At 43.8% G+C, this 12,590-nt stretch overlaps 1 protein-coding gene across 1 annotated transcript in view; it reads right to left on the reverse strand.

Moving 5' to 3' along the window:
- PPEF2 (protein phosphatase with EF-hand domain 2) overlaps nucleotides 1-11,682 on the reverse strand; it is a 49,816-nt gene extending 38,134 nt beyond the window's left edge. The window contains exons 1-2 of the mRNA XM_019534253.1: nucleotides 11,387-11,682; nucleotides 3,050-3,122 (exon numbers count right to left, since the gene is read on the reverse strand). Coding sequence (XP_019389798.1) covers nucleotides 3,050-3,104 — 55 coding nt within the window. The 5' untranslated portion in view covers nucleotides 3,105-3,122; nucleotides 11,387-11,682. The remainder of the gene's footprint in view (nucleotides 1-3,049; nucleotides 3,123-11,386) is intronic.
- Between the last annotated feature and the right edge of the window lie 908 nt (nucleotides 11,683-12,590).

Below are 12,590 nucleotides of genomic sequence, written 5' to 3' on the forward strand. Positions count from 1 at the left end.
CTGCACACACACACACGCACATGCACACACACTCTCTGTCCCTCCTCACTGCACACACACATACTCTGTCCCTCCCTTACTGCACACACATACACATACTCTGTCCCTCCCTCATTGCTCTCTCTCTCTCCCCCTTCCTCCCTTCCTCATTGCATGGATGCATGCACACAAACACCCCCTACCCCCTCCTGTTCCTGGTTCTGGGCTACAGGTACAGGCCTGTGCTCCAGTGGTCCAGCAATGCACCTGGGACCCATGTGGTGCAGGAGTGGCTGGTGGGAGGGCAGGGAAGTGGTGAAAGCAGCAGCAGGTGGGGGCGAATTGCAGTATGCAGGCATGTGGGAGTGCAGTGATAGCTGGGTGGGAGTGCAGGGCTTGTGTTGATATCCCAGGGCTGGTGAGGCCTAGAGCAGGGTAGCAGGAGTATGGGGCCCGGGCCAGCAGGGGCTCTATGGAGCTGGGTTAGCTCCTCACTCTCCCTGCTGGTGCAGCCCGGCCTGACTCCATAGAGCCCCTGCCAGACCAGCCCCATGCTCCTGCTGGCCCTGTGCTCCAACCCAGCTGTTGCTGCCCTCTCACACACCCGTGCACTGCCACTCCCCACCACTTGCCCCTGCTTTCACTGCTTCTCTGCCCAACCACTGGCCAACCACTGGCTGTTTCAGCACCACGTGGTTGCCAGCTGCATGGTCAGACTGCAGGACTCAGCAGGAGCCAGCTCAGCCCAGTCAGGCCCTGAGGACTGGGTTGATCACCTATGGTCCTCACTTACCTCCCCTCTCCCCCTTTACCTGAATTTCTGTCTTGGGCAGAGGGAGGCAGGTAACAGCCAAACGGTCCCAGGCCAGAAGTCTCTGGCTTCTGGTTGAGAGGAGTAGGGGCAGGAGGTGGGGGGCCGATGGGACAGAGTGTGTGTGCATTGTGCAGTGAGGGAGGAGCAGAGTGTGGGTGAGTGCAATGAGGGAGGGAGGAACAGAGTGAGTGAGTGTGTGTGTGTGTGTGTGTGTGTGTGTGTGTGTGTTGGGTTGCCACTGGGGAGAAGCGTGTGCCCTCATGCCTGACGGAAGTTCGCTGGCCTTCTCCCACCCGTCATGCCCTTTCCCAGCCGACTCGGGATGGCTCTTCCTTTTTCTCTCTCCCATTTTTTCCCTCCTTCCATTACTTTTTTTGATGGTTATTGAAGATTTAAAGGAAGTGGGGAGAGGGAGGTGTTGATGTCACTGCCCCAATCACTGCCAGTCACTGGTTTGTGCCTGGATTTCCATGCTGGTGAAGAAGAAAAAAGCAGCAGATGAACCGGAAAACTGGAAATAAATTTTATTGGACCCATTGGGTCCTTTTCTGGGTTGTCGGGGTCAAGGCAACTCCCTTTACTTAGTCTGTCTTCCCTCAGATGGTTGAGCCTCTGGGTTAGGGACAGACCAAGTCTCCTTTTCACTCAAATTGCCACCTTGCCTATCAAGCCTCAGGAGGGAGCATCCGCTTCTTTCTTCCTCCTCCTAGTTGATTACTGCCATGTTTGGGCCAATTGGCTGCCAGTGGAGATCAAGTTAACACCAAATGAAAAAAAGGAACGAGGCTGGGAAAAAAGAAACACCCGCGCCTCTCATTCTTCCACTTCGATTGCCACCACATCCGGCTTGATTGGATGGTGGCAGCAGTTAATCAATGCTTAACCAAAAAAAACTGTTGAGCCAAGGGAGAGAGTGCCCATTTTTTTCTCTTCCTCTCTCCCTCCCTTGGATGAGGACTCCTTTGAGCCCCCAAGAGCCTACCAGCCTCTTACACGTTCCCAGGGCTTCAGTCTTGGGCAGGACATGACCATCGCTGCACACAGTGCAAATCCCAGACTGGCTGGAGCAGCTACCAGATCAGGTGGGCTGGGGCAGGGGCAGGGCAAGGGGAATTTGTCCATGGGCTCAATCTTGCCTGCAGACCTGCCCCACACCACTCATCCAGCCCATCGAGTTAGACTTAGATAACAATTTAGATTGATTTAGATAATAATTGTGATTTTGTATCTTACTTCATGGTTCCTTTACTTCAGGGATATCAAGCTTGTTTGGTCCCTCAATCTGGATCCACGCCACAAGGCTGGGTTGATCTGGACCATGAGTACCCTTGTGGGCTGGATCCAGACCTAGCTCCAGCTCAGGAAGCCCTGGGGATTAGGACAACTGTTGCTCACCCTGTCCTGCTGAAACATGGTATAGAAACAGGCCCTAAGGAGCTAGAGGCCACACACTACACTGGTCTCTCAGGAGCTCCCCCTTTATGCTGGGCTCCAGACACCTCCCCCATCACATGGTTCCCCTGTTGTGTGGGTAGCTGGCTCTCTCGGCCCCCTCCCACCAAGATCCCCTGGCCACCACAGTAGCAGAAATAATGGGAAGGAGTGGCAGCCAGGTGGGAGTTCATGGGTCATGTGTTTACCCCTTACTGGCCACTAGTTGGACAGCCCTAGCCCAGATTACAATGAAACAAGAAGAACCTCACATGAATATAAATTAAAATAGACATCATCAACTGGTTTAATCACAAAATGAAGCCTTTTTAAGAGTGCCAAAGAGATGCTCTCTTTTAAGAAAGATGCTTTTTGCTTTTGGTTATTTCATAGTCCACTTTTGGCAAGCCTGTACTCAACAGCAGCTTACAATTGCTGTTCAGATTTGCAGTCCTGGGGAAGAAGTGCCAATATCTCCAGCCGGCTGCCTATCAGAGCCTAGGGTTATAATATGTGCTTGTTTACTGATAAGTAGTAAGCTAATCTGAATATTTGTCCACCCCAAAATTGCCTTGATTTACAGCTTTGGCTCTAGCCATGTCTCTATTGCCTTTAATCTCAGCCCCAGCTAGTACTTGTTTGCAATTCTTTGAAGTTTGGTGCTACTCTTTGTTTGGGAACTGGCATTTGCTTTTTAAGAGAAACTGAACTGTACAAATGGGCCATGATGCCATCAGGCAATATAGAAATGCAGGAACTGTGGCACTATACTGGAATCTTCTTAAGCATAAGGAAAAGACTGAAATGTTTAAAAGCAACACTTACTTTTTTCCAATCTTTGTGGACAGTTGTTTGGATTTGCAGAACTTCCACTTCCCATGATCTCCAAATAATGTCCCTGTAGGGTTGCAAAAATGGCATCATCAAAATCATATATTCATTACCGGAAAAAGCTTTCATTCAGAAACAGAACAGGTACAGAGTGTCTCCTGCTCCTGGGAGCCTTACATCTAGTAATTCAGCAGGTGTGTCTACATGTGCTATTAATTTGAAGTAGGCTTACTGTGCAGTAAAAATACTGCACAGTAAGCCTCCCAGGGAGCAGGTCTACATTTGTTCTTTGGGAGCAGACTTGCTCCTGCCCTGCTCTGCCTCTCTGCTGGGGCAGGGGGACATTGTCCCACCCTGAGCTCCACAGTCAGAGCCCACCCCAGCAGCAGGCAACTCTTGGGGGCCAGAAGCAGTGTCCCAGCCTCCACTCTGATTGCGGAGCCGGGGCCAGGAGGTGCCTGCTGCCAGGGCAGGGGGACATTGTCCTGGCCCCAGCTCCATGATCAGAGCCCACCCCAGCAGCAGGCAGCTCCTGGGGGAGAGAAAATTGGTCTCCTGTCCAGTTGCCCAGGCCAGGAGCAAATTTGGTTCCAGTCAGCCATCTATACATGGGCTATTGCACAGTAACTACAGCATGGTTAATTTGCTACCTGAATTTGCAGGTGACAAATTAACTGCGCAATTGACTGCATGCACAGTAAGCATTTGCACATGCATAGTGATGCTTTACTGCACAGTCAATTAGTCAACTGTGTGGTAAAGTGTCCTGTGTGGATATGCCCAGTGATTCTTAGTCATGATGCTGTAGCATCTTGGGGTACTGTGAGATCCTCTTTAGGGTGCTGTGGGGTGTCACTCAATATCTCGGCATCCATGCCTGACTTTGGGCATCCATGTTTAAAAACTTTTACCTATGAGAATAACTTGCCCAGGCATTTGGTTTATAATAATATACATATTATTACACAACATCTATACAAGGCATGTGATTATTGAAAAATTCAGCATCTGCTTACTTTTCTATACTTTATGTAAGCGGAATAGATCATTCCATGATCTGCCTGAAAATCCAGTCTAAATGTATTTGTCTAAGGCTAGAGCACACACAAACAAAAATATGCCTAATTATTAGATAATGTTGATCTGGAACAGTAGAAATTTCAAGTATCCATGTATATGTTGAACTTGACTAGCAGGTGATAGGGGTGCAGATAGGATGCCATAAATGACCCTGGGGACTGGAGACAAGAAAGATGGAGAATTCCTGCATCTATCCATCCTCTCAACTCAGGTATCTGTGATATGGTAACAGCAGCGATATGGGCTGCTTACAGACGTAAACCCCGCTCCCACAAATGGTGCTTTACTTCAAACTCACTGCACTCCCTGCACTGAGCCCAGTGCATGCCCAGAAGAGGTATTGTGTTAGTTGGACCCAGCTTTCCCAACATCTGTATAGATCAGGTGCTTTAGTGGGACTTTTTTGGCACTTTTATCTAATAGCTGATTGAATCAGTTGTTAGATAAAAGCGCCAGAAAGCTCTGCTGAAGCACTCAATCTGTACAGATGCTGCTGAGCCGGATTGAACTAATGCACTGCTTCTTCCAGTAAAGTGCATTTTTTTGTTTTCTGGGTTTTTTTTAACATTTGTCAGCAGCCTCAAAAGAAATGGATCAGTTGCTAGGACACTAAGTGCAGACAATCAAAAAGCCTGAGGCTGAATCAATTCAATCTTTGCAGTTTAGTCTAAGATGCATAAATTGAACTGATAAACAAGTGAACAGACATTCACGGTTGATTCTGGAAATGCAGCCACATACCTGCAGTGACCAGGCCAGAGGCAGGGGGCACCAGAGCACACCTCCATGCTCTGCTGGAGCAGACAGCTTGGGCCAAGGTTAGCCTTCCCATCCTAAATCAGTTTAATCTGATACTACATCCATGCCGGTTTATCTTAAACTGCTTTCAGCCATTTTGAAAACAGTTTATGTGCACTGAATGTCTGTTGTTATAGATTTGAAGCAGTTTCTGACCACTTATACCAGTTTATGTATAATTTCTGTCCCTATCCTAAAAGGTAAATATAAATAAAATAAGCCAGAACTGGTCAGTTGTCATTGCTGTTTAGCTAGTTGCTGAAGAGCCCTGTCTGGGTACTCATAAGGATTTCAGTTTGGCTAATAGAAATGCATCTGAAATTAATGTAAGGGAGGTTTAAACCAACAGAAGAGCATTCAAAAACAAAGTTTCATTGATTCAATTAATCAATTTAAAAATTGCATACAGGATCCTTGACTCACAGCATTTCGAGTTACAGTGTTTCACACTTACAACGTTTATAAATTGACACCGTTTCAACTTTCTGATGTCAGCTTTGAATTTACAATGTTTGATCTGATGCGACACCTCACCAGTGAACAAGTTCGCTGCGTCACTCATCTCCCCGGAGAACATCTGTCCAAACTTCCTTGGACACTTTCTTTAAGAAAGTAGACAAGGCTCCAGAATAACCTGCAGCCAAGACTCCTGAGAAGACTCCAGGCAAGAGCCCTTCAAAAAGTCCAACCAAGAGGCTTTCAAAAAGTCCAGCAAAGTCACCTTTCAAATAAATATAATTGCTATTTACAATATAAATACATTAATGTAGCTATATTACTCATATATAATTGAGCAAGTACAAAAATGTGGGGTATTTTTAGTGAAAATAGGGGATTGGGCCTTGGTTCAGGAACCAATCCCCCATTTATAACATCGTTTCTTATGAGAAAATTGGTTCCGAGTTACAATGTTTTGATTTAAGACACAGTTTTCAGGAACCAATTGTCATCAGTCGGAGGACTGCCTGTATTTGATTAAACTTGCGCAGTTCTGGGTAACCAGGCTTATTACTTTTGTTAAACTGAAATAAACCTGATTTGAACCAACAGTTTCCAAACAGCCACCCACCTCACCAGCAGTGATCTCAGGTTAAAATTCATACCACAATTTATACTATTATACAATTTATAGTAGAGACCAGACTTAGCCATGCTCCAAGGCCCCAGCACGTGTCCCACACCTCCCAGCAGTACTTTACCTGCTTGATGTGTAACATCTTGAACTACTCTGACTGGGGGTAGGGGAAACATGTAGAAGATATTTCACACACTGTGCAAAAATAATTCTTTCAACACTGCGCTTGAAGCGCTCTTACTAAATCAGGGGATTTAGTTCATCATTTCACTGTGGGTTTGTGTGTGCGCATACACTCCTAAGCAGAGTATATCCCTAACAATGATGAATTGAGAGATGGATGATATGCACATCTATTTGCAACAACAAAGCTGAGGTAGAGATGAGTCTAAAATAAACTATGAGCTGTCATAAGAAAATAATCAGCTTTGTTTAATAAACGCTGCTCCTCTTCACCTTCGAGTTCTGGGGGAGGGCAAGAAGAGGTATTATACAATGGGTGAATTGATTGACTCCTGGCCCACATAAATAAATCTGACTTCTAGATTTTTTTTTAGATCTCACTATAGCAAGGAGAGAATATTAGCAGGGTCCAGATGACTCCCATTTTAGGAATAGGTTGAATTCTGAAAACTTACGCGCCAGGGACTCCCAACCACAGCAGCAGCCATGGCTTAGGTGGTGACCTTCTATTCTTCTTCCAGCTCCCAAGGATACCAGAAGGAGCAGATGAATCATGAAGATTAGCACAACTAAGGCATTGCTGCCCTGAGTTTATGGAATGGACAGAGGGCCTTAAGAGACAGACAAACCTCTTCAGCTTGTGGGAGAGAAGCCCACCCTTTAGGAAGCCAGCATGCTGCTTATCAAAAGGAACAAGAGTATTCTGGTTAGAAACATCCATGGTCAACATTCCCAGTGTTTAGGCACTGAGTTCCCTCGGATGAAGGCAAGGATTGTCAGTCACTGACAGCGTTACAGGAGAACTGCAGGTCTTATTTCTGTGTGGCCATTCTCAGGCAAGAGAAAGTAGGGGTGATGGGAAAGATACTGACTGTTGCAGGGTGGAGGAAAGAGGGGGAAGTGATTTTGGGTGTGAAACCAGAACTTAAATGATTTGAGGGTCAGAGAACTGATCATTTGTGAAGGTTACTTTTCCTTCCAGGCTGAGGGGCAGGAGCCCTTTATCTCCCACTCCACTCTCCTCCAAATTTTCTCTTCCCATCTCCTCCCCTTCCCACAGACTCTCCACACCTCCATTCCTAGTTCTTCCTTCCTACCCCATCAACCTGTACAAACTGTTCATGTGCAGATGCTCTCCGAATGCAAGTATCATGGCATAAACCAGGCACAGACAGTCCTGTACAACTATATTGTGGTCACCAAAATCCATTTGTTTGGGGTCTCGGAAAGATGAAGATATATACTGAATGGAGAGCTGCAAATATATAAGCTCCAAATGTAGTACTAGGTCAACATTTGGATATAAAAAGCCATTTAAAATTGTGATTGGATGCCTTTCAAAGAGATGCATCCTAGTTCAACTAGGCATTTAGGACTTGATGCAGGATTTGCAGGGTGAAATTATAATAATACCTTCCCTTACATAACATGTTTCATCAGTAGATCTCCAAGCGCTTTACCAAAGTGGCTAGTGTCCTCAATCCCCATGGGGAAACTAGGACATGGGAAGCTGAAGTGACTTGCCCAAGGTTATCCAGCCAGCAAGTGGCCTAGCCAGCAGATAGAGACATAGTTTACCATGTTAGTCTGAAGTCAAGTAGAAGGCAGTGTAGATTTGTACCATATAACAAACCAAAGTAAATATATATTTACTACATATGTATAGTAGAAGCACTAACTTTTGTGAACTGAAGCTCACTTCATAAGATGCTGTAAAATGACATGCAGAAAGCAGAGTAAGGAGAAAGAAATTAGAATAGAAAAGACGAGGGAGAGAAAGAGTGGGTGAAAGACAAAAAAACAAGCAGTCAGTCTGTAGAAATAAAGGAGTTACAAAAGCTAATTCAGGTAGTGACACCCATCTTGAATCCCAGCAAATGCTCTATCCAGAAGGCAACAATTTTGCCTCTTAAAACTTTACAACCAATGGCAACGGTAACTGAGATGCTATAGATTTGAAAAAATGGGAATTTAATCCAAACTACAATACATCATAAAACGTCATGAAGGCAATTCATAATACGAATAGTGGCTACAGCTTCCACCTCTTAACCATTTTTACCCTTGCATTAGCAGAACTTTTACAGTTAGTAAATTAGAATATAACTGGCCAAAAATCATTGCTGAATCTGTCCAGTAATTATTCTACTTAGCATCCTGTGATCTCGACACAGAAAAGCACTTCTGTTCTGCAAGATTTTGGATGCTACTATGTTACTATGTTTCTTCTTTTTGAAAACAAAAATAAGAAAATTCTCAGCTTTTAAAGCTCCTGGTAAAACTTGGCTTGTACAAAGTGGTCCAGTTTCATATGAACTTTTGAGGAAGTTTTTCCAAATGTAGACATCTGAGTGCACATTGAGACACTTTTTAGCCTCTCTTATGGATAGGGTGGAATATAAATCTAAAATAAATAATAACAATTACCATCTCTCATAAGGAAAAGCATCAGACTTTTAAAAGCACTGAGCCACCCAGAGCTGTTTAGTAGGATTTCCAAAATTCCTGCGTTCCATGGCTACCACTGATTTCAGTGGAAACTGAATGCTTAGGTTTTTGTTTTTAGAAAAACAGCTATCTAAATCCTTAGATGTCTAAATACCTTTAAAACTGTGGCCCTAAGAAATCACAATTCCATTTTAAGCCAAAGGGAACTGCAAGTTACTGAACAAAATTTCAAACCGGCTGTAATTTAATTGCCCAGATATGGTGTCAGGAGCCTTAACTTACCCTACTTACTATACCTAGAAACTTTGGCCTGTGTGAATTATTCAAATACGGTCCTGGTTTTTCAGGGCTGCAAATTTCAATGTTTTAAAAATTTCCTTCTAAAAAAAATAATCTGTTTTTACCCTGCAACAGGAGATGCCCCATAGCAGTTGGGTAAAAACCACCACTATTTTAAAAAAGAAAAGCAAAAGCAAAAAGAAAAAGCCACATTTGGGGGCTTCAGAATGGAACTGAGAAATATTTCCCCTTTGTTTTTTTCAAAATTGTTACTTTGTGAAGCCCTTCTTTTAACTGTAGTTGTGGGTTTTCAGCTTAGGTAAAGCCACAGCGTTCATCTGTGGTTGTGCTATTGTCTAGTGGGGACACTTATGTAAAACAAACAAGGCATCCTTTCTTTTTCCCCCTCATCCTCAAAGTCCACCAACATGTGACACAAGCAGCTTCAGCGGCATCCTGGCCACCCCCCTTGGGCCTGGGGATTCCCAGCTGGTCCCACCGATGAACGTGCTTCCCTTACCCCCATCCCCTCCTGATGGAAGGGCAGGTGGAAGCCTAGGAAAAAGCTGTGCAGTGTCTAAGAGTAGCTAACTCCACACAGGGAAATGGTGGAGCAGAGGGATGCCAGACCAATTTGAACAGGAAGGGGTGAAGATAAAGTACAACATGCCCAGCAGCTTAAGAACAGCTTCATCCCCACCTCACCCACAACTTTTGTGAAAACCTTGCCAGCACAGCAGTTTCCTTGCCCTTCCTCTGCCTGAAGTTCCTAGTCAGCTCCTGGAAAGCTCTCCTCCTGCTGGTCCTATTAAAAGGGAGGGACGGAAGGCTTGGCACTGCAAGCTGGCATCTGTCCGTACCTGAGAAGGCATCACACCCACATTCAGACTATACCACACTACATTTTTCTTACAGACTGTGCAGGTGGAAAACTTCTAACCATTCCACCTTAGACCTTGATCCTGTCTTCCTGCTGGCTAGATTTCCCTTGGCAGATTTTCCTGGCCTTCGTTTTGCCTAGATTTTAAAACAACCCCCACGGCGCGACTTCCCTACTTCTTTTGGGAGGGTATGGTGTAGTCAAACACACTCCAGCCTTACATCCTGTTTTTCCCCAAGAAGTGATGCTGTAGAGAGGCTGTCCTGGCAAACAGATATTCAAAAGGAAAGCAGAGGTGAGAAACACGGTGCAGTCACGAAGCACAATTTTTCCTTACCAGAACAGAAGAAACTCAATTGGAAAACCAATGCTGGGTGATTCCAATTTGCCCATCAGTTTTCATAGAATGACACAAGCTACAATGTGTAAAATAAAGCACACAGAAACATGCACACTGCATGGTCACTGCTTAGTAGTGTTAAAATTCTAGCACTTCAAATACAAAAGAAATTTGCAGGAATTTATGCTCCTTACCAATGCAACATATATATATACCCTTCCCATGTTGAGAAGGCCATGCCTGCTGTTACACTGAAAAGAACACTTTGCTGCTGTAGTTTTGTTGCTTTGTTTTCGGGTAGCAATTCTTTTGAGTTAGGCCATGGGTTTTTAGGCATTAAAAAATACTCTTAATTGTGCAAAGAAACGTTTAGCCATGAATTTCAGGGCTATTTCTCTTATTTGCTTTCTAAGATGTTACAAATGTGCTTGATCAAAACTTCTCTTAGTCATTTCTTTAAACTCCCAAAATAAATATGGATGTGATGGGCTAAATTGTGCAATGAGAAGATTCATGACTTTCCTGGTGTCCCTGGTGCGAATCTACACAGTGTTTGCTACCACGGCTATGGGAATCAAAGCATCATTTGAGATGGACCAGGTTCCTGAGATTCAGGAGAATGTAGTGTTACAAAATGTAAACAGGTGCTGGGAAAGAAAACGTACAAGTAATAGAATCCAAACTACATGAAAACTCCAGATACAGTGGGATACTTAAGAGTTCAGTTTACGGGAATTCGGTGGACAGCGAGACAACAGAATAGGCACACAGTGGCAGTTCATGGCACGGGGATGCTGGGATATGAAGGGCTGGTTGGGAATCCTACTGGATAATTAAGTATTGTTGCCCATTTATCAAGTCTGATGTTAAAACAAAAATGCCACCAATTAATCTATAAGCTATCGATGACTACAAGGTAAAAAAAAAAGTCAAGTAAAAGTTATACAACAAAAAGAAAATAAAGGTAACTGGACTATAGGAATGACTATTTCTTCCAAATCCCATCTTTTCCTTCTGGTAGTTGGTGGTCAACATTTCACAGCTTGCATCTGGAAACAAATGTTGCTTTATTTAATAACTACACTTTCAGCCCATGGACAACAGTCAGAGCATTGACAAAGAGCACTTCCGATAGGAAACGCTTTATACCAGCTCACCAGACAAGAATTTTAAACATGATTATTGTCTAATTATGCTGCCACACAAATATTGCTACACATAATGTGGAAAAAAACCAAACAAACTTACCTTTGCTGACCTCTGGCTTTAGGAAGGATATATTGGGATAAACACCGTAGAAGGTCTCTGATATTTTAAAGATTTATTTTTTTGTGCTTGCACATTTATAGAATCAGCATCCAATGTTCAATGTGATCAAGAGTCTCCAAGATTTCTTAGCTAGTTACAAATGCAGGAAATTCTCATTGCCTAAGAAGTCAAACAAGAAAGTCAAGCAAACCAAGAGGGTATCTTCCACTTGGTTACTCAGTGAAAAACTCCCAATCTCTCACACCTCTGGCAAGAAGCCTGTGTGTTGCTCTCCAAAGAAAGTGCAGACCTTTTGATTTATTTAATGCTCAGTTGTTCTGAGAAGCTTTAAGGTTGTTCCCATGTGACACTTAAGAAAGACAAGAGATTTGAAATGGATTAGGATTACTAGAGGGGATTATGAATAGAAAATCTAGTATGCTGGCCTCACACTCATTTTAACAGACAAACCAGCTCTTGCATGTATGCTGGCTGTCCTTGGTTACATGCAAATTTCCTCAGAAAACTGTTCCCACTGATTTGGATCTTCGGGTAGAAAGGTCTCATACATTTGACTTGGGTGGGAAGGGAGAGAAAGGGAGAGGTGCACCTCTGTCATACAGATATAGAAGGCTGCGGGGTGAGAGGATTTCATTAAATTGGCTGAATTATAAAATGCAAGAGAAAGGTATGCTCCACACCAAGTACAGGTACAGCTGAGAAGATATTATCTACCCTTCCCTTGGTTGAAAATCATACAGTAGCTATTTGCAGAGATCCCTCCGTGCAAAGAATACAGCTTTATTCACTGGAATAGTGGTAATTTTCTCATTTGATTGGGGAAAGATGGTTCCTTATAGAATATAATACTTATAAGCTAAAATGAATCCCGACTGATTTATGTTTGCACCCTACCTAAATCCTGGATTCATAAACAAGCTACTTCCTCCATCCCTACATGTGGCAGGTGTACAGAATTTATTTTCCATGTAGATGCAGACATCCTAACTGATTTTTCCTTGTGGCGATCCCACGCTTAGGAAAAATAATGAAAACTCTTCCTGAACAAGCTCTTAAGTCACATCACACAAGCAGCAGAAAACTTTGGTGATTCTGGGTCTCACCCCTCTATAGAAAAAGGGAAACCAAATCTTAATTAAAGTGTTTCTGCACATACCATTTATAGCAGTTAGTCTGTAGATGG

The sequence above is a fragment of the Crocodylus porosus genome, unplaced genomic scaffold (assembly GCF_001723895.1).
Source record: "Crocodylus porosus isolate Cpor-Errol unplaced genomic scaffold, CroPor_comp1, whole genome shotgun sequence".
Lineage (NCBI taxonomy): Eukaryota > Metazoa > Chordata > Crocodylia > Crocodylidae > Crocodylus > Crocodylus porosus.